The sequence below is a fragment of the Scleropages formosus genome, chromosome 22, assembly GCF_900964775.1.
Source record: "Scleropages formosus chromosome 22, fSclFor1.1, whole genome shotgun sequence".
In the NCBI taxonomy this organism is placed as follows: Eukaryota; Metazoa; Chordata; class Actinopteri; order Osteoglossiformes; family Osteoglossidae; genus Scleropages; species Scleropages formosus.
The window spans coordinates 2772264-2794268 of NC_041827.1; the positions used below are offsets into that span (position 1 = coordinate 2772264).

The 22005-nt window shown below is 47.4% G+C and overlaps 2 protein-coding genes across 8 annotated transcripts in view; one reads left to right on the forward strand and one right to left on the reverse strand.

Moving 5' to 3' along the window:
* The window catches only part of phc2b (polyhomeotic homolog 2b (Drosophila)), a 52994-nt gene extending 44996 nt beyond the window's left edge, over positions 1 to 7998 (forward strand). For all 6 annotated transcript variants that reach the window (XM_029247752.1, XM_029247748.1, XM_029247747.1 and 3 more), the window contains 8 exons: positions 418 to 779; positions 874 to 1045; positions 3958 to 4160; positions 5508 to 5640; positions 5753 to 5873; positions 6446 to 6566; positions 6781 to 7066; positions 7452 to 7998. In XM_029247752.1, coding sequence (XP_029103585.1) covers positions 418 to 779; positions 874 to 1045; positions 3958 to 4160; positions 5508 to 5640; positions 5753 to 5873; positions 6446 to 6566; positions 6781 to 7066; positions 7452 to 7606 — 1553 coding nt within the window. In that variant the 3' untranslated portion in view covers positions 7607 to 7998. The remainder of the gene's footprint in view (positions 1 to 417; positions 780 to 873; positions 1046 to 3957; positions 4161 to 5507; positions 5641 to 5752; positions 5874 to 6445; positions 6567 to 6780; positions 7067 to 7451) is intronic.
* Positions 7999 to 8066: 68 nt separating this feature from the next.
* Positions 8067 to 21919, reverse strand: kif17 (kinesin family member 17). 2 transcript variants are annotated; one of them, XM_018725786.2, is made up of 15 exons: positions 21710 to 21919; positions 21282 to 21521; positions 20148 to 20294; positions 19873 to 19974; positions 14971 to 15160; positions 14039 to 14491; positions 13846 to 13946; positions 13560 to 13716; positions 13329 to 13426; positions 12944 to 13056; positions 12214 to 12442; positions 11475 to 11733; positions 11223 to 11302; positions 10962 to 11079; positions 8067 to 10407 (listed from the first exon to the last, which is right to left on the reverse strand). In XM_018725786.2, exons 1-15 carry the CDS (start codon positions 21731 to 21733, stop codon positions 10235 to 10237), a joined length of 2484 nt encoding a protein of 827 aa, XP_018581302.1. In that variant the 5' UTR covers positions 21734 to 21919; the 3' UTR covers positions 8067 to 10234. The 2 variants fall into 2 exon arrangements, with proteins under 2 accessions (XP_018581302.1, XP_018581304.1); XM_018725788.2 differs by lacking the exon at positions 21710 to 21919 and adding an exon at positions 20918 to 21027 and having other exon boundaries at positions 21282 to 21352.
* Between the last annotated feature and the right edge of the window lie 86 nt (positions 21920 to 22005).

Genomic DNA, 22005 nt, shown 5'->3' on the forward strand with positions numbered 1-22005 from the left:
TGGTGTTTGCATTTCTAAGGATTGGGGAGCATGTCTTCATGTAGGCTACAGGTCAAAAGAGACTACAGTTCGCCTCAAATTAATGTCAAAGACTCAATACGATTTGAAGTACTTAGGAAACATGTGAGTTCGGGCTCTGACCTTTGCTGCTGAGCTTGCTTCAACAACAGCCCTTTGTGTACTCAGTGCCCCTCACAGATTCAGCCCTGGGCAGCTTGTAGTTTATGGCTTTTACGTTCATTTTCATAGCAGGAATATTTGCAAATGTTGAAGACCTGTGTGAAGATAGTAGGGATTACTCCTGAAGACATTACATAACCAAAGTCATTATTTGCGTGATGGAAGTCTAGATAGTAAGAGTACCTGCATAGCACTAATTGCCACCATGCATGTGTGTTTTTTGCGGATGTCTTCCAGCATATGCACAGATCCAGCCTCACCAACTGGTCCAGCAGCACAAGCAGCAGCAATTTGTCATCCAGCAGCAGCCCCAGGTAGCCCAAAGGTCTCCGGCCCAGATGCTACAGACAGCCTCCGTTCAACCCCACCTGCAAACCCAGACCTTGGCAACTCAGCCACCCACAACAGGTGCCCCGGCCCAGTCCTGTTCCATCCCAGTGCTACCGAAGCCACAGGCACCCAGTCAGCAGGCCACCATCTTCCACTCCACAGTGGGGCCCCAGTCACTTGCGCACCCTGCCGCCTCATCGGGTCAACCTAAGGCCCAACCCGTGCAGCTCACTGCCATCAACCTCCAGATACAACCAACAGCAACCACAGTAAGAGCAGGACTTTTCTTTTAGTGGATACAAAACTGTGCAAGTGAAAAAAAGATGCACAGGATGCCAAATCGAACTTTACGATTGCTTTCAGGGAGCACGACTTGTACAGGACAAGGTCAGCAAAGAGAAGCCAACATCCCTGGTGGTCAGAGAAACCAACCCCAACCCCATCACTGTCCAGAGCACCACAACCACCCAGCAAGGTGTCAGCAGCACAGATCAGTGCAAGTCTGACTCCAGCAAATCTACAGCCCAGGCTGAAGGTACACATGTTTTACTCTCTTTCTCTGCTATGGATTCACTGCTAATGAACCTTAACGCAGGTTTCCGAAGGATCGGCTTTGTCCTTTCAGATTATTCTGGATATTACTGTGTTGTTTACCTGATGCATCCTTTTGCCTACGTGCAGTTATAGTGCTGCACAGCTTTTGTCCACATTGTTCAGGGTTAATCACCTTCTTCAAATTCCTCCTGCTACCTGAACTGACAACTATCAGGTAATAAGCATGTGCTCTTAATTGCTACACTACCTGCTGCCACTTTCTTTAGTACCCTGATGTACCGCACTTGTGATGAGTGCAGCACTGGTTCAAATTCCCCAAAAGAGGCACAAACACAATGATGAAGCTCGGCAGTGAAAAGATGAATTTGGCCTGTAGCCCCATCGCTGGGGGAGGTCATGTGTGTCTACGTGAGCGCCAGTTGGACGCAGGCCTGGCGTGGCCGTGACGTTGTTGCCATCTGTGACCTGGCCACAAAAGGCCTCCCACTTCATCTCTCCCCTCAAGCGGAAGCAAATCTGTCACGGGCCAGCATCCATTGTGAGGCCCCTCTGCTCGTGGGAATGAGACAGCTTTGCCTTTAATGGGAGGAGGGTGTCTGGGTTTTTGTTATTCTCAGCAAGGGAGGGGAAGGCAGGCAGGCACTGTCCATCATCCTGTCAGGGTCAGCACAGGTGTGTGTGTGTGTGTGTGTGTGTGTGTGTGTGGGGGGGGGGGGGGGGGGGTCATGCAACCAAACATTCAAAAAAACATTCTGTAACACTAACAAGAAATGTCCAACATTAATAGGATGTTCAGTGTTTTATTGATCCAAAAACTTATTTAAATTAGTCTGTCATTGACAAACGTATAAGAAGTATATAGGTGTATCAAAGTTCTGCCCCGGACAACATTTCTCATTTGAACCGACGTCAATACATCTGATCAATTATACATGCGTACATTTTGAAGTGTAACACTAAGGACCACCTCAAGCACGCAAAGTGCAGGGACTGAAGAGGAAGGAGAAGTGGCTTCAGAGCTCTGGAGAGGAAATGAGACCGAGAGATGAATAAGTGTTGCTAACGCCGGGGGAAAAGGAACTAAGGGGAAAGCAGGGCCCTGGCCAGTGAGGGAATCCATACAGTGGTGTTTTATTAATTCCTCAACATGACACAGAATTCATTGTTTCCCTGTCATGGCTTCTGTGCCACAAAACAGGGCGGATGGTGCATGAGATCCACAACAGAAATATTTCCATTTCTACCCTCAGCTTTCGCCTCTGATAAAAATTTTAATGCTCCTTAGTGTGTATAGGAAAGGTTTATTCGCACAGCACCGGTGAACGTTTTGCGACTATGACTTTGTGAAAAGCTTTGATGCGTGTGTGGAGGAAGAAGACATGGGAAGCCCATTCTCCGCTACAGGGCCCTGAATCCACCATGACTGAAACCATGGAGCAAAACATTGTTTTTTTTTTTTTTTTTTGCTTCCTTTATTCATCAAATCATTTCTTGCTTAAGATGGGAAAGAGAAAGTTGTTTTACATATTGTTCATCAACACATTTAACCATTAAGTATTGTTTAGTAGTATTTTGTGGTTTTGGAGGACAGGTTTAAGTATTTTTACTTTGTTTTTTATGGCTTGTTTATTGTGCAAAGGATTCATGGATTGCAATAATGCCAGGTTTTCATCCTTAAAATGAGTTTCAGCTCGTAGGTCTTGCATTGTTACTTCTTTAAAGCTTAGATCCCCTTAAATTGTGTAGTATGCTGTTAAGCTGCAGCTATGTCTCTTTCTCGTAATAATGTAATGCATAAATTGTACTTTTGCTGAGATGTACGTCGCTTTGGGCAAAAGCGTCTGCTAAATGAATAAATGTAAGTAAATGTAAGCGGAACAACATCTCGGTCCCAGGAAAAATATTTCAGAAAACAGAGTTCTTTTTAAAGGAAAGGGAGTCGGGACCGAAACACCGGGACCACAGCCCGCGTTCCGCCGGTACCGCTGTGTGGGCTGCGCGTGCCCGCGTGCCCACGCGCCGTCTCCTCGTACCCCGCCCCCGCGCCTTCCAACGGAAACAGGGATGAGCTGCCGGGATCGCCCAATCCCGGCTGGGCCCGCCCATAAATGGGCGTTTCCGCTGGATATGACAGCGAGCGAGCGCCAATCGGCGGACCGTAGAGCTTCCCTATTCACGTCCCTCGTACAAAGAGGCTTGCGGCGGGCGCTCGGACCTGCCGTCCTTTGAGAGGCTTTCGGAACTGAGGAGAAGGAGACAGAAGAGCACTTTCGGTGAGGAGTTCTTGCCGCTCTCTGTCCTTCTTTTAACGGGCGTTCCGGGACTTTTCTGCAGTGAAAAGTTATAGTTTTGGCGCGGGAAGGAAGGAGCGCGCCGAGTGCTTGCGCTCCCTGTCGTGAATGACGCGAACAAAGACGGCAGAGCGGCTTCTCAGCGCAGCGGCCGACAGGGAGGCGCTGCTCTCTCGACCCCCGGTCCGAGTGAACCGCTGGGGCTGGAGCTTCACTGGCCCCAGACTGGCGGAGGACGTACGGGTGGGAAGAGGGCGCAGGCCTCGCTGATCTCCTTCCCTTGGCTAAGTTGATGCTCTTGAAGAAGGCGGTGCGGATGGGGATGATGGGATGCTGCGACCGGGCAGGTGGACGTGCGCGCTGTGGACCCTCTGTCCTTCTGTGTCCCTCTGTCCCTCTGGTCATCTCAGCTTTTCAGGCCTCCTGACATGCTGGTCTCCAACAGAAAGAAAGGAGTCCTGCGAAGGTTCCGCGGGGGGCTGAGAGGAGCTGACTGAGTCGCTTGCTGTGATTAACTGTTTCCTGGGAGGTCCGACTGCCCTCTTCCTGCTTGTCTCTCTTTCCCTGGATGACCCGTCCCGTGTCCCTGTGTGCTGGACAGGTGCTGCCGAGGGGGCGAGCGCCACGACGGGACCGGGCTCTCCGCCAGCCATGACCTCGGGCAACGAGAACGACGCCCCCAGCGTGGCCGGCAGTGCGCCCCAGAACGGCGAGAACAAGCCCCCCCAGGCCATCGTGAAGCCCCAGGTCCTCACGCACGTCATCGAGGGCTTCGTCATCCAAGAGGGAGCCGAGCCGTTCCCCGTGAGTCCTCACCCCCCATCCCATCCCATCCCACCCCACTCCGCCCCTCCCTCCATCTATCCATCCATCCATCCAGGTTGCCCCCCCTTCGTGCTTTGGCGCAGAATGCCTTGTTGTGTTCCCTCCCTGGTGTCTGTCTCCATAGGGACAGGGACCCGACGGCAAACAAGCACACGGCCTCTTACATGCGCCAGGCTCCTCAGTGGCAGGTGTGCGGTCTGATGGGGCTCTGGGGTGGCCTGAGATTAGTGCTCATTCCCTTTAGATGCTTTTTAGAAGCTCAGTGCATTCCTGTTATATCCGGAGCACTCCCCCCCCCCCCCCCAAATTTTCATCAGCGGTTTAGCCGATTCAGGGTTGCAGTGGTCTGGACCCTATCCCAGAAGCATAGATGGAAATCAGGATATGCACTGGACAGTACACCAGTGGATCACAGTGCAGTAATTTTCCTTGAAACTCTTATTTGAGGGGTGGAACTGTTTCCTTTTTAAGTGCCCCAGTCTTCAGTTGCACACAGTGCATGTGGGTTTACTTGTTGCAGGCTCAGTAATCCATTTATAAAGCTGGGGTTCAAGTGCCTCGCTCAACACCAGCATAGCCACCTGGGAGAGCTAAACAGGCCTTGCGGCGGATAATGGAGCCCCGCGTTCGGTCTGCAAGCGCGTCAGTCATAAATCATTAATACCTGAATAGATAAATAATGCATCCCGGAATAGTTTAAAGAAGACGACAAAGGAAGTGGCCCAGAAGCGCATGTGAGAGGCAGAGCTCGGAAAAGGAGCGTCGTGTGTTGCGCGCACTGTTTGCCCCCGAGAGTAAAAGCAGATCATCGAGGCGGTGCCGAACGTAGAAATCCTCCCGAAAACTACGCGGGGCATCAGGGCCGACCCAGTCGGGAACATCTCGAGAGCTTGCTCGTCTAGCTTTTGTGCGTTTAGAATTTTTTTTGTTAGCATTTTGACAAAGACCAGGCTTGCTGTGGGACTGCATGCCAGTGTCAGTCATCTGTGAAACATACTTGGTTGAACCATTCCAGTAAACAACCCAGAGTAATGTTCTTGCGGTGGCGCTGCCCCCTACTGGAGGATGTGATGACTTGGCTTAGCGGTTTTAGCTTTTCCTGTGAATTCGCTGCAGTCCACTGGTTCACAACTGTTCCGTACTGCTGGCTGGCTCGTTTATTAAAGGTTGTTATAGGGTCTAATAAACGGCACAGATGTACTTGCAGCGTTGTCTTTTAACAGCATATAGAGAACTGTAAGATCTGTTACAACTTCCTTGTAAACAAGAAATGGACAGTATTGCATAATCATTAAAAAAGTAAGGAACGCCACTCCCTGTCTCCAGGTGGAACGAGCACCACAGCTGGTTGACAGTCTGAAGAAGCCGACACAGCAGCTGCCTTCTGACACAGAGAAGACCCCCCAGAGCAACCCCCCGAACACCACCGACTCCGAGATGGAGGAGCTGAACCAGCAAGGTGAACGACCGTGTTTGCGCCTGGGGAGTCAGCCCTGATTCTCAGCTGGTTCCATGGGTGGAGCGTTATGTAGTATGATCTGAAAGGTTCCTTCCCTGCTTTCTCTGCCCAGAACTACGGGACCAGGATGATGAAAATACACCGCGGCTGAGGTGTGAACTCTGTGGCTGGGTGGACTTCGCATACAAGTTTAAGGGGTCAAAGAGGTTTTGCTCCATGGTTTGCGCAAAGAGGTACGTTGCTCTTAAACATTGATCTGGGAGGAAAATGTCTCATTTGGACATTTATTTCTAACTTCTTGCCATAATTTAATTTTGCAGTTTATATAACGTGTCCGCGTAATGTGTAATTCAGTCACGTTTGCCTGAAGATGCCTGATCCTGGTATTAGGTTGTGTCCTCACGTGCAGAGTCCAACATGCTGAATCAGGTGTCCTGTAATGCATCATGTCTTAACTGAATAAAAGGGATTTGCTTGTGAAAAGGGGGTCGCGGTGGCGCAGCGGGTTTGACCGGGTCCTGCTCTCTGGTGGGTCTGGGGTTCGAGTCCTGCTTAGAGTGCCTTGCGATGGACTGGCGTCCCATCCTGGGTGTGTCCCCTCCCCCTCCAGCCTTGTTCCCTGTGTTGCCGGGTTAGGCTCCAGTTTGCCGTGACCCCGCATGGGACAAGCGGTTTCAGTCAATGTATGTGTGTGTGTGTGTGTGCACGCTTGCGTGCTCCTGAGAGTGTTTAAGTCATCAGCTGTGCGGTATCTTTCTGTTTCCGGAATGTGGCGTTTTTGCTTCTCCTGACTTTCGCTGAACAGGTACAATGTCGGTTGCACAAAGCGAATGGGCCTTTTCAACCCAGACAGAAGCAAAAGCACAAATCGCTGGCGACGGAAATCCCGCAGTGGCAGCCGCCAGAGCGTAGAGGCCAAGAAGCAGGTGAAGTCTTGTCCTGCATCCTTACTACAGTACCCACCTGCATGTTTCAGTTCCTGCCACACTTGCTAATCCCTTACCCAGTATTCCACATGTCTCTGATCCTTTAGTTCACACCTTTCCTTCATGGACTGTTCACCCCCTCATACCACCTGCATTTAACATGGAGTGAAGGCTGCTTCTGTCTCTGAGCCTCACTTTTCTCTGCGTGTTCCAGAGGCTCTCTGCACCCCAGCAGCCCTTGGGAGGGTCTGTGTCTTCCAACCTCCCCTCCCAGCCCAGCCAAGGGGAGTCCAGTCCATGCTCAGAAGTGTCCAGCTACGAGGGGCCGCCCTCGCCCCTGTCAGCGGCCAGCTCGGGAGCTCCGGGTCCCCAGGGAGACCGGGGCTCTGACCCTGAAGGTGCCGCCAGAGAGCTGCCCCTTCTCACTCAGCACTTCCTGCCCAACGATCCCACCCAGTGGAATGTGGAGGAGGTGTATGAGTTCATTCGCTCTCTGCCAGGTCAGTGTTGCTCTGCATTACTTGCACCCTGTGGGAAAGGAACACTGTCGCCCTCCTTAGAAGGTCCGATTATGTTTATTTGCAAAGTTGGTGCCCAAGAGATGCTTTCACTCAAAACGATTTATGTAATACTCGCTTAGACTATGGTCGGAAAACGATTCAGGCAGTCTGTTGCTGACACTAGGGTCCCTCTCAGGGTTTGAAGTAGCATCCTTCTGATTTTCACTCCACCTTCTGAAAGACTGTGCCATCTGCTGCCCCCAGTGGAGGAAGTCTTTCTCAGGTTGTGAAAGATGACCCTTGACACAAACCCACAGACCTATGTGACCAGGCAGGTAAAGTAACTGTTCTCTTCCTCCTTTATCCCCCATTCTCTGTGGTCCAGGCTGCCAAGAGATAGCAGATGAATTCCGCTCGCAGGAGATTGATGGCCAGGCGCTGCTGCTGTTGAAGGAGGACCACCTGATGAGCGCCATGAACATCAAGCTGGGCCCGGCACTCAAGATCTATGCTCGTATCAGCATGCTCAAGGACTCGTAGCTCAGCCTGGGCAATTGAGGGACTTGTCAAAGACAAACGTCACGTCCTTCAACATCAGATCCGAATGTGAACTTTAATCAGACCTTGACATGGATTCCTAACGCTGCACTACACTATGACCTCACACTTAGAGGAGACCCCTTCCTCAAACCTGAGCCCTCCATTCTCTTCTCCATCAGTGACTCCTGGAAGGCCCCCTTCTAAATGGACCAGACACTCGGAACAACACAACAGTGAGACTTTGGGGGGGTGCAGGGGATACTCTTCCAGTTTTACAGAGGCTGAGACCATACAGCATGGAGGATGGCAAATAGGTGTCACCGTTCAGTGAAAATCAACTAGTGGGCAATTTCAGTCCCACTGAAATTTTTTTTTTTTTTTTTTTTTTTTTTTTTAAAAACTGTAAAATTGTAATATATTTGAATTCATCAAATGTTTGATGTTTATTGGTGTTTATGTTGCTGTTTAAAAAGGAATGCCTGTGATATTGGTGCTAGTCCACATGACATGTGGTATTTACTAGGGTGGCAAAACCAGTGTTTCACAGCAGATGAACAGTCTCTTTACAGTTCACTAGTGTACCATTGGCACCACTGTGCTTTCTACCAGTTAAAATGCTTTTTCAAGGGTCCACAAATGTCTTCCTGCTGCCTGTTTTTCAGGGTCCTGTAGCTCCCTGATGCTGTCTATGTCCTGTTTTCCAACATGAGATACCATGATGGGGAAGACATTTACTCCCCCCAACCACCCCTCTTCCTCTGCCAGTGGGGATGAGTAAGAATATCGGTTGAAATGTTTGCTCTAATGGGCTCTGATGTAAACGCACTCCTACGTCTTTCCCATGGATGCATATCCAGTTGGAGATGTTTTAGTGTGGTGAAACTGTAGCTGTATTACTCAGTGCTGCAGTATGGTAAAGACCAAAACAGTTGGAATGGAGAGGGAAATGCTTTCAATCAGCTCTTAAATGATGTGACTGTGCCATATACAGTGTACTGGTTGTACTGGTTTGTCTCTACAACCTCTATGAGTAGCACTTCAAATAGTGGGATAGGTACTGTTTAGGTGAGACCCTTTAACCGAGCTTTTCTCCGAGATGTTTGTTACTGTGGTGTTACACCCTTCTCTTCTGCAGCTTAGTTTCCTTTTAGCAGAAACCTCCCAAATCTCGAAAGGGCACATGATTCAAATAAAAATGACACACAGACACACACGTACTATTTAAAATGGGGGGATCTTGACACGTATATTTATTAATTTCTGTTTTGGAATGCATTGTCTCGGTTAACTCCGCACTGTTGTGGGGAGAAGAGGTGTATTTTTATTGGCGCTTATAAAGAAACCTGAGGCTGAGAGTTTCCGTGTTAAATTTGTTCATCAGAGGGGGAATGTGGTCTAGCAGTACCGCATTTGATACTTTGTCAGATGTTCATATTTATGCCATAAATGGTTTTGTAATTGTTTTATATTCTCAAAAATAATTTTTAAAAATGTTACCAGCTGTGTCTTATGAGTGCCTAGGAAGTGGAGTACGTTGTTCTGTATGTAATCTGAAACACCATTATTCACTCATAAAAGTTTAAGGTATGTGAATTACAGCATTAATATTACATTTGAGAAGTGCTTCCTCTGAGAACGCCGACAACATAAGGTTGCGAAGAAAAAGAAAAAAAGGAGGCTTAACTACAAATCCTATTTGACTGTCGGAAACAGATTTATACATTGCTGAGAATGTCATTTTCCCACTAATGAATGCTACTTGCGTTACAGCTAGAGCATGAAAACTTCACATGACCATGTGACTTTGTACCGTATTTCACAGTTTGCAAACCTATCATTTACGTTTATGCTAAATTTCTTTTCATAGTGCTGCCTGTTCAGTTTCATTTAAACTCATTTAAAATGATCCCATGCGACCGTCCAAACGGGAACATAACTGGTCTTCAACTTCTTATACCTGCCCAAGACTTGAACGTCCCCATGTGAGATTTTACACTGAATTGTCCTCAACCTAGTCGCGCGTTTCGTTAAATGGATGTGATGTCTACTGTTTCTGCAGGCGCAGAAGATTGTTTAAAGTTTGTGTTATGGACAGAATCCTAACAAGAAACGACGAAATCTGGTACAGACAGGAGCAGGACAGATCATCCATTCATGTGGTACGTTGTCAAACAAGAGCAGATTGATGTTAAACGAGCTCGCATTCTGAAAAGGAGCTATTATTTTCATGCCGACATTCTTTGATGTCTACAGTCCATCTCCTTGTCTATTAAACTCTACTTCTGCAGTTTTAAGCTGAAACAATGAACAAAAAGTTCATGGCGGAACTGCGCTGGAGTGAAGATGCATACGAAGGTGTCCGTTACTTGAACGCTGAAGAATGATGATATACTCCATCCACTGAGCTATGTAATAAGACGAGATCCACCTCTGCTTAGTCTGCAGAAGATTGTAGGGAAACTGTGTGACAGTTTCTTACTCATCACATGACTCCTCTTGCTGGATTGTGAACTGAACCTCCAAAAAGCAAATGCTTTTGGCCTGTGGAGCACAGACTTGCATTAGGTGGGTGTCTCAGACGCAGTGATGAGAGGAGGGTGACTCCAGGTACCATGCGAGTCCCTCTGCTCAATTCGTATCGAAAGGAATGTGAGTTCGGGTCTTCTTGCGCTTGACCTTATTGTCGGGACCTGGAACACCCAGAGACTCCAGGCGGAAGGGGCGGGGCAGGAGGGATTCCACATTGGAGCTACTGGAGGTCATAAGGGGCAACCCATTACTGAGAGGGCAATTGTGGGCAGCTGCAAAGAAAACAGAGAAACATCACTTTAATTTGCACATCCCATATTAGGAAAAAAGAGATGGAAACTAAGAAACGACACCTACTGAGCATGACGTTTCAGGAACCTTGCTCACCTAAATCAATAATTACGTTTTCAGTTTCATGTAATTAATAATGCAATCAATAGTTAAAATCACAGAAGTTCGTGGGAACACTAGAGTACTAAATGTAGTGCTGACTTTCAATTCAATCCGTCTCAAAGGTGCACTTCATTATTATTATGTTATTCCTTTGAATTCCAAAGAAACAGCATATGCTCCATAAAAGCTGCATGCCTTGTGCCCCTTATTTCTATTGCACTTCAGTATATAGGGTTAGGGATGTCTACCCCCCCGCAGTGTCATTTCAAAGCGCTTACATTTTATAAAATGACTCTTCAAAGCTGTGGGAGTCTATACCTTGTGTTGTTGCAAGGCGTCTTACTTTAAAATATATCAGTCTACATGTGGAGCTGCGAGCATCTCAGTGTCCTGCCCTTGCCCCCACAAAATTGCCATCCACTCTTGCTCTTACCCAGACTCTTCAGGGGGTCAGTGTTGAGAAGCTGGCTAATCCTCCTGGACTTGAAGTAGTTGTTGGCAATGTTCTCGCTGTCACTACGGTTCAGAAATGATTTGTAGCGGTCCTCCTCCTTTATGGGGGAATCAGGCACAATGAGATTGCTTTTAACCACACTTACCCTTTGTCAGTCACCCAAGTTCAACCACGTGAAAATTTGCATTTACAAGGCCTCACACACAGCGATCCCCCTTCAATAAATCTTTCAGAACGCACCGTAGATGTTTCTCCATTGTCTGTGGTTGAGTTTCTGTGAGATGGAGGTTGCCCTTGACTATTTGTAGGATGCGGAGTCACTAAAAAGAAGTCGACAGACACGTGAGCTATTTGCAGACAACTGAATGTAGAAATGAAACCTTATATGAAATGACATGAACCTACAACAGTGGACAATAAGGTTCTCTAAGTGTCCCAAGGCACAGTTGGCATAATGTCATTGAAGTGGGACCTTTCTCCATCCTCACTAACCTGAGGGGAGGGATGTTTTCTGGACCACCACCTCCGGCAGCCTCCACGTGTCATTGTCTTCATCCCACACTGCTTCCCTCCGCACCTGGTCAATGCTGCTATAATTGCAGTCACGGCGGACCAGGGGGACCACGCGCTCCAGGATGCCCTGCAGCAGTTGGGTCTCACGCTCCAGCTTGCGGATTGTGGTCAGGTAGTCGTTGCGCTCGAGCTCAAACTCGGAATGCAGATCGCGGATCTCGATCCGAGCTGCCTTCAGCTGCAAGTGCACCAAACAGGAATCACGTACTGCTGACAGTCCAACACGCAGACCTATAACCACCTGTCAGCTACGCCTTTTTTCCCCTCAGGAAGCTCCATTCACCACAGCGGAAGGCAATGCTTACCGACAGGTAGGAAATCACAAGCACAACAGGTCAACAAAGCTGCTCTCCCCCCCCTCTCTTCTCTAAGTTCCAGGCTACATTGGCAAATTCTGCAGTTCTGACTTTTGGGTGCTGTAGTCTAACGTAGGATCTTGTATTTTAAACCTTTCAGAAGCTTTAAATGTAGTCAAAGTGATGGCAAGCCATAGGACCGAAGGCCTTCTTGCCAACACATATGATTTCGATGCCCACTTCAAACCAAAAGTGGTAACAGCAAAGGTTCAAGCATCAAGGCTGAGACAGAAAACACAGGTCAGAAGATGTGCAGAGAGTGATGATGCATCCTTCTGCAGGCCATCAGAGACAGCACTCGCCTTGCCCTGTGTGCTCTCCAGCAGGTGACTCTTGGCATGGACCTCCTCCTGGATGGAGTTGTACACGTGCAGAAGCACGCTGTCGCTCTCCTCGCTGTTCTCACTCAGAGCCTCGACGAGCTGCTTCTTCCTCTGGTCAGCTAAGGTCTTCCTTTGCTTGTGCCTCTGCCGCAGCTCCTCGTTCCGGGCCTGCTCCCCTCCAACAAACTCCTGCTCCAGCTGCTGCAGCCTGAGGCCACATTATGGCTCCGTCACAAACCGCTGTTACTTGCCACCCCCTTGTCACAGCCACTTGTGCTTCTACCTCCACATGCTGTTCTAGGTGTGGAAATACCTCTTGGGTTCTCCATGTGCTAGTGTGCATGCACCAATGGTGCTACATGTACCCCTTCTATGTGTTCATACACACTACTAATTATTATTTGGATCTGACTGTATCTGCTCCGGCGTGGTGGGTTTAGCCGGTGCGGGCTAGGGTTCGAGCCCTGCTTCGGGTGCCTTGCGATGGACTGGCGCCCCGTCCTGGATGTGTCCCCTCCCCCTTCGGCCTTAAGCCCTGTGTTGCCGGGTTAGGCTCCGGCATGCCGCGGGTCAAGTGGTTGCTGGCATTGGTTGGTTGTATCTGCTCCACTTGTGGCATCCATAGTGTGTGTCTGTGCTAGATCACTGTGTTAACCCTCTCCATGCTGTGGCTGTGTATAAGCACTTTGCATGTGTATCTCGTGCCTACCTTTCCAGGGCATGTTTCTGATCCAGTGGACCCGGGGAGACAGTATGGAGCATTTTACCCTCTGGAGCTGGTTTAGCAATTTCATTATTATTAGCCGACTGAGGCTGGTTTACCTGCACATTGTAGAAATTACCATCAGACCTTTACTTTGAGTAAAATGTCAAAAAATGGATTTTTACCACAGTAATGGTCCACCCTTGAGGACTATGACTATGTTTCATGGAGATAATATCAAAATCAATTACATAAATGAATGATGGATTCAGAAGTTCTATTTCTGCTGGCAAATCAATTAAATTTACTTGAGATACACTCAGTAGAAAAAGTAATGAGACGGATCCTTTGCAACTGTAAGAAGCTCCTACAAGCTCTGCTGTATACCCACTTTGGCCAAAGCCTGCTCCACACCTGTGACCTCTTGTGGCGCAGCTGTTCCAGGCCGAAAATCCTTTTCTTCATGCTGCTCTGCCCCACTGGAAGTCCCTGATACAACACGCAATCATCACGAACTGCACTGGTGACGTAACAACAAAATTGACATAGAGCACATTTGGAGATTCGCAATGGCTGGAATTGTTCCCAGATGTGTTAGGTGATGCTGATAGGAAAACAGTACCTTTGCTGAGGGCCTTGTTGGGTCTAGACTTCTGCAGGTTACACAGCTTCATCTCATAAGAGGTGCGCAGCTTGGCAATGTCCTCCTGGAGTTTGGCATTAGACTCCTGCTCTGCACTGTATTCTGCCTGCAGCCTGGCCAGCTTCTCCTCATAGTCCTGCACACATGGCCAAGAGGTCACATGAAGCATGTCAGTACATTCTCACCGCTCCAAGTACACAAAAAACAGAAAAACAGACAAAAAAAAGAACCAACTCAATGTGATCACAACATTTCTGAGTCATACTTGTCTTAGTTTCTCATTCTCGGCTTGCAAGTCCAGGGCAGCGTTGGACTGAGGACCAGGTTGGACATCAAGGGTCATCGACATCCGGTCGCCCAGCAATGCTAGTAGTAGGAAAACGAAAGCTGCTCTCAGGAAGCAATTCCAACAGGGTGGGAAGAAAGGTGTTTGAAATAGGGAGCATGCAGGCACTCACAAGAGGCAGGGGTAGTCCCCAGTTGCCCAGAGAGGAGGGCCCGTAACTGCTTGATCTCCTCCTGGTACTGCCTTAGCAAGGCATCTTTGGGGTCCTCGTTGATGCGTGGCCGATTCTGAATGCTTTTGGCACGGTGGGCATAGCGCAGAGTACTTAGAGTCTCCTCGTAGTTGTTGTCAGCAGGTGAAAGGCAGGCCACCATGAGTGTGCGGGTGTTCCCACCCAGCGAGTCTTGAAGCAGGCGTGTCAGTTTGGAATCACGGTACGGCACATGGCGAGAACGCCCATCCACCAGTGCCGAGATGACATTGCCCAGTGCCGACAGCGACAGATTGATCTTGGTAGCCTCACGCAGGCGCTCTCCTGTTGCACCTGTCTTGGACTGACGCTCACTGCCTGCCAGGTCCACCAGGTTGAGTTTCCCAGCTCTTAGGTGGTCCTCACCAGATGCATCTAACCAAGTGTACAACAGGGGAATGAGAATAAACAGCAAGGGTCTGCATTATTTGCACATAACAAATGTCGTAACAGATATAGTACTACATAATATATTGTTGCTTTGTTAGATTCTCCAATAAAAATAGTAGTACTTGTATATATGAAGATAGTACCTAGTGCTGTTCAGAGTTCCATTCTTTACATTACTGCTTAGAAGATTGTTACACCGCAAACCTAAAGTCGCTTATAATTTTACACTTTTGCCCACTGGTGTACTTTCCTATTTACCGAAGTGGATTAGGTCAGGTAAATGAAACAGCAATTTCCTCGGATGTAAAACTTCAACCTTCTACCACAAATTTTGACCTCTATTCTGTGCATGCGATATTAACGGGCGCTGCACAAGATCTCTTCAAGTAATCGGGCATTTCAGGTCTTTCAAAGGACACTGTGACTTAAATGTTGACGTTCAGAGTGGTGGCAATTGTGCTCACCAGTGTTGCAGATCTCCATGTGGATGCTGAAGATGGAGTGGGAGCGGGACGAATCCTTGTTCATGAGGGTGTAGCCTACAGAGCGGTTCTTCCAGCCCTTCTCCATGACATGTTCACACTCCGCAACGCTGTGCACCGTGTGCAAGGACAGATCGTGTACATACACACCTCTTTCTGGGTGCTCCTTAAGCTGGCCAACACACACACAGACACACAAGAGTAAAGCCTGAAAGCAAGATATTAAATTCACAGCACTTATGAGTTGTGTTCAACGAGAACACCTGACCAGAGAAGATATGGCAGCTAAGTATACCAGGCTTAAGCCACGTTTTCCTAAAGTGGAACTTTGAGATCCAGAAAAATCTTACTATTACAGAAAGGTTACTAGGCCTACATGCCTTGAAACAGCAAGAAGTAAAATGTGACATACTACCGGTATAAAACGGACTCATTCAACTTTTCAACATAAAGAATGACAATTTTGGCTTTTCTACTTCAATCCCTATGGAGAACATGTAATGGATATCAAAAGCCTACACATCTGTATTGAATTTTCAGCTTTTGTTGATGAAATGAGCAAATGAACAGAAATCATAACTTATGCCAAATGTTTGACCTTTAATAGGCTCTTTCAAACAACAACAGGTATGTAAAGACCAAATGGATAATTTTTAGAAAAAAATCTTAAAACCTTTCAATCTTATGCACATGTGCATACGCTTTATGATGGGGGTCATAAGTGTGTTCAGATTTAAACACATTCCAAATCAAGTTTCAAAGGTTAACCTGACACCAAGTGGTGTGATTTTGAATAGTCCTAAATAAAAGCTTCTCCAAGAATTTCTAAAAGATTTCTTGGTTACATCTTCCATAGGTAACCATGGTCTACAAGCAAACAAAAAAAAGATCTTTGGCATCTTATTGTTGAAAAGTAAAGATCAGAAGACATAAAAAGAATTATGAAAACATTACATATATTATGCGACATGGATGTCCCACCAAAACTGTTGACTGGGTGAGAAGAACGCTCATTAGGGAGCCTAACAAGATGCTAACAGCAACTTCAAGGAGCAGCAGCACTTTATGGCAATAACTGGCAATTCCCTACATATTACAACATCCCTGCATATTTTTATGTGCTGTCATGCATGGTGGTGACAGCATCATGGTATGGGACTGCTTCACCAGCAAAAACAGGGGCTCAAGTCAGGATAGTGAAGAAAATTAGTAACTTCAAATATCAAGATACTTTGGCATAAAACCTGCTATACTATGCCAGAAAGCTGAAAATAAAGAATTTCATCCCTTTCAAGGATTTGAAAAACGCATCCAACTCAAGCAGTCAATGGCTTATGAAGGAAAATCAATGTCCCAGAATGTCCCAGTCAGACCCCAGAAGTCAGCCTTATAGAAAATTTGTAGACTAAACTAAAGAAGTTGTAGAAGGAGATCCCCTCACAGTTTTACTCAGCTTGAACTCTTCTGTAAAGAAGAGTCAAACAAAATTACATAATCCACACATGCTAAATTGACTGAGAACTAGCCAAACAAACTTACTCCTGTAATCAATGCAAAGGGTGTTTTCAAGAAGTGGGACAAAAATGATCAGTTTGGCTTTCATTTACATATTGTTGGTTAAAAAATGTTATTAAAGGTAAAAAATCTGGTCTGATATGATTTATCTTCATTAGAGGTAGTGTAGTGGTTAATGCTACTGCCTTTGAATCTAAAGGTCACAGATTTGATCCCCACCTCCAGCTGTTGTACCCTTAAGCAAGGTACTTACTCTGATTGCTCCAGTAAAAAATTACCCAGCTGTATAAATGGGTAAATAATTGCAAGTGTAACACTGTAATTTGTTTAGGAGAAAAGTGTCAGCTAAATAAATAAATGTAAGCCTCTGCATCAATAAAAAATGAAATTGTATTTTGGGTGTGCAGGCTTTTGATATCTTGTGTATACAGCTAGTCCCCTCCTTACAAACTTAACTGTGATTACGAATTGGATTCTTCTTCCAAAATCTTGTCAGTTAAATGAAACACAGAGCAGATGATGGTCTTGTCAATTCTGTATGTAGCTACTTGCGTAATGTCTGCTAGAAAATACGATGATTTTAAACTTTTGAGAATTGAGTCTCTGTATCTTATCTATCTGCTGCTAAAATGCAGTTGTTTATCCTGAGTTGCATGTCGCTTTAGAGAAAACATACACACCCATCCATCCATCCATCCATCCATCCATCTTCCTCCGCTTATCCGGGACCGGGTCGCGGGGGCAGTAGTCTAAGCAGAGCCCCCCCAGACTTCCCTCTCCCCGCAAACCTCCTCCAGCTCCTCTGGGGGAACCCCAAGGCATTCCCAGGCTAGCTGGGAGATGTAGTCTCTCCAACATGTCCTGGGTCTGCCCCGAGGCCTCCTCCCAGTGGGACAAGCCCGGAACACCTCCCTAGGGAGGCGTCCAGGAGGCATCCGGAACAGATGCCCGAGCCACCTCAACTGGCTCCTCTCGATGCGGAGGAGCAGCGGCTCTACTCCGAGCTCCTCCCGGGTGACTGAGCTCCTCACCCTATCCCTAAGGGTGTGCCCAGCCACTCTACAGAGGAAACTCATTTCTGCCGCTTGTATCCGCAATCTCATTCTTTCGGTCATGATCCAGAGTTCATGACCATAGGTGAGGGTAGGAACGTAGATCGACCGGTAAACTGAGAGCTTCGCCTTACGACTCAGCTCCCTCTTCACCACAACAGACCGGTACAATGACCGCATTACTGCGGACGCCGTACCAATCCGTCTGTCAACCTGCCGCTCCGTTTTTCCCTTACTCGTGAACAAGACCCCGAGATACTTAAATTCCTCCACTTGAGGGAGCAACTCCACCCTAACCTGGAGGGGGCAATCCACCTTTTTCCGACTGAGGACCATGGTCTCGGATTTGGAGGTGCTGATTCTCATCCCTGCCGCTTCGCACTTGGCTGCAAACCTCTCCAGTGAACGCTGTAAGTCTTGATTCGATGAAGCCAACAGGACCACATCGTCCGCAAAAAGCAGAGACGAGATCCTGCGGCCACCAAAACAGACACCCTCCGTTCCCTGGCTGCGCCTAGAAATTCTGTCCATAAAGATAATGAACAGAATCGGTGACAAAGGGCAGCCCTGGCGGAGTCCAACATGCACCGGGAACAGGTCTGACTTACTGCCGGCAATGCGAACCAAGCTCCTGCTCCGGTCATACAGGGAACGAACAGCCCGTAGCAACGAGCCCTGAACCCCATAATCCCGAAGTACCCCCCACAGGATGCCACGAGGGACACGGTCGAATGCCTTCTCCAGGTCCACAAAACACATATGGACTGGTTGGGCAAACTCCCACGAACCCTCCAGCACCCTAGTGAGGGTATAGAGCTGGTCCAGTGCTCCACGGCCAGGGCGAAAACCGCATTGCTCCTCCTGTATCCGAGGTTCGACTATCGGTCGGATTCTCCTCTCCAGTACCCCGGCATAGACTTTCCCAAACATACACACATGTTGGTTAAAGTTGCATGTCCCGAGCAGGGTCGCGGTGAACCGGAGCCTAGTCCGGTAACACAGGGCGCAAGACTGGAGGGGACACACCCAGGATGGGATGCCAGTCCGTCACAAGGTACCCCAAGTGGGACTTGAACCCCAGATCCACCGGAGAGTAGGACCCAGCCAAGCCTGCTGCGCCACTACACCCCTGCTTCAGAGAAAAGCATCCGCTAAATGAACAAATTTAATGTAAATGTCAGCGACTTGAAGCACTCTGCAGGGTGGGAGGCAACAGCAGGGCTTTTGAGACAGACCGTCTCTTTGTGTGTCACTCCACAGCCCATCTCTCTCTATAGAGCCAGAACACCTCATGTACGCACCCAGACATGCTGAGTCCCCCTGGCAGACATGTTTGTAATGGATTGTAAGTAATAAAACTCAACGAAGAACCCTCAACAGATCTAGACCAGGATCTTTGTGCTCATCTGTGGCTCTGGGATCCCTTTTCTGATCACACACGTCACAGCACTGAAAGTTCAATGCTAGTCTAATGAAAAGAAATAAAATCATAATTTTACAAAGTAAAAAACAAAGTTGTATGTTATTTACCTTTTCAAGCGCTGATAACTGTGCATCAGCTTGGAGCAGGGAGTATTACATGAAGGTGGAGGGTGACAGACAAACGGCACTTCACTGACAGGCTCAAAACTGATAAATGTAGAAGCAGAGGATCATCTACAGCTTTCTCAACAGCCGTTTACTTCTTATACCACTTCTCCACTCTTGGAATATTGAAGAAAGGGCTTGCTATTTGCTATTAATGTCTGTCGGTGCATCAGGTGAAGCTTGCCTTCCTTACGGAAAAATAGGTACTAATTACTTTGAAAAAAGTTTGTAACGGCAAAAAGTTCGTTACTTGAAAGTTCGTAAGTCGGGGACCCACTGCATTACCACGTATCCGTTATGTTTAGATGTCTTCCTTCACAGCATTACAAGACCTGATGAAAACTTTTGGGTCTACACTGTCATAGATGCAACTTGAGTGCCAATGAAAGGAACATTCCCTTATTCATGATCCTCTCATAGGAACACACTGAAAACACTTATTAGTGGGTCTCTTCTCCCTGTTACCAGGGTAACAGCCACTGCAACTTGTGCTCTTCCAGATTAACCAGAAGAGACTGCAGGTGCTATCAGCTACCCATGCTTACCAATCAGAGCCTGTGCAGAAGATACAGCACCCAGAAATACTCAGGATTCACACATGCAAGTAAACTCACACACATACACATTTTCATGCAAGTAAACTGTGTTTAGCAATTGCTTTTATTTTTAAATTTCTTGAGAACATTCTGAATCTCATTAGCATTTTATTCCCTCAGGAACAGGAACTTACTTCCATTTTCTGTTTGGTATCACTCCCCAAGAGGTCCCTGATTTCCTCGTTGTATATTTCAAGGTAGGAAGCTCTTACAAGGAACTTGGTATTTTCCGAACACTTTTAAGATAAATGAGAAAAAGGAAACAATGGATCAGAGCATCATGGTAAAAAGTCTGAGGAACAATGGCCTGCTAGATGGACACAGCACTTCACAGTTGCAGTCAGGTTGGTTCCATCCTGACAGGAGTTATCTGACATTTGACAGTCCAAGGAAAGTCTCGCAGAGATACCTGGATGGTCTCAAATATGTGCTCAAACGCTCGAGGGATTATGCCCCTCTGTGCCGGTAGCTCTGCTGTCCCCTGCATGGTGAAGGACTTGCCACTGCCGGTCTGTCCATATGCGAATATTGTTCCATTATACCCTTCAGTCACTCCCTGGTAAAAAAGAATAGATCTTTCCAAGCCACGCAGTACTTCAGTCTTTGAGTCGACACACGCATCAACACATAGTGTATGAGTGACAGAGAGAGTGTGTGTGTTCCACTGATGTATGGGTGAGTGACCCAGTGTAAGTAGTGTATCTAGCAGGGTAAGTCACCGCGGTGAATAAGGTGTGTGGGCTGATAACACTACATAGAGTTCATTGGAAGTGGCTTTGGAAAAAAGCTTCTGCTAAATAAATAAATGTAAATGTAAATACGGGCGTCTGTAGCAAAACTAAAGTTGTAACAAAAAACGAAGTTACTAAACTGTAACAAAAACATAGTGGAAAGAAACAAACTAACTGTACTTAAGAATCAGACGTCTGCAACTATATCTCTCCTTCTCCTAATGTAATACAAAAATTGTATTTTCGCTAAGATGTACGTCGCTTTGGAGAAAATGAATAAATGTAAATGTAAAACACGTAAAGTCCAGAGAGAAAAGGGCCCAAAAGAACACAGAAATTAACATTATTCTTTATTTAACTGACACCTTTGTCTACTGCAATGCAACTGACAGTGATTTAGCCACTGATACCGCACGGTATTCTTACTGTATTAATTCAGGGCCAGTACCTTGATCAAGGGTACTACAGCAGGAGTGGGATTCAGACCAGGAGCATTCAGACTGCAACACAACATCCTGAAGCACTGCACTACCTGCTGCCCCGATATAGGATTTATGCCTGAAATTATAACATAGCTCAGTGCATAAACGGTATTCCAGTTCATAACAATATCATTAACTTCAAAAGCTGATCACACTGCTGCCCGTAGCTCATCTCTTCAGCGAGCTAGCTGTGCTCAGGACTCTTACTACACTATTACTACAGCATTTCCCAGGACAGTGACAGGTGTCCAACAACTCAAGGGATGAAACATGCTGACCCAGGCATGTGACCCCATGTCGTCCTGGACACACAGCCCAGTGGAGAGTTACCTCGACCAGCGGATAGGCCACCTCGTTGTACAGCTGCTCTGTGGTGTGTTCACTCAGGTAGGTTCCATCGAAGGTGAACTGCTTCGCGGGCTCCTCGGGGGCTCCCGGCTTCTCGATGAAGCACTGACAGCGTTTCGGCTCCATGGACACCACCGTCTTGCAGCCCAGCGCCCGCTCCCTGGCGTTCATGGGACGGCACCTCACCACCACCTTCACCGACTCCGAAGACATGATTTCCGCCTCCGAACAGCGAAGGACACAGAGTTAGGTGACAGACGGACGCGGACAGTTGCCGGGAGCCCTTTGCCGGACTGATCGAGCCGATCTATACACCAATCGGTCGATCAATCGCCTGCATTATAATCTCTGTGACGACTCTTTATCCTACACAAAAACATGTTTGTAACCCAGTCGTTACATAAACTCACTTTTACAATCGCAAAACGATACATTCGCTAGTACATCTTGCCAAAAATCACTTGGATATTATTAAAAGCAACTTATTTCTATGCCGAAGCTTTATCCGTTGCTATGGCAACGCGCTCCCGAAGCCAGCTGCCCGACGATGTCGCCATCGGCGCTCCTGTACAGAACTGTCCTTTGATCTCGCACAATCGAGCAGAACAATTTAGAGGGACGGCCGTTTCGAGCGCGGCCTCACGCGCCTCGGCGTTCCTCGTTACCTGGAAACCGCAAACTTCCGCTAATCGTCATATAAACGCTG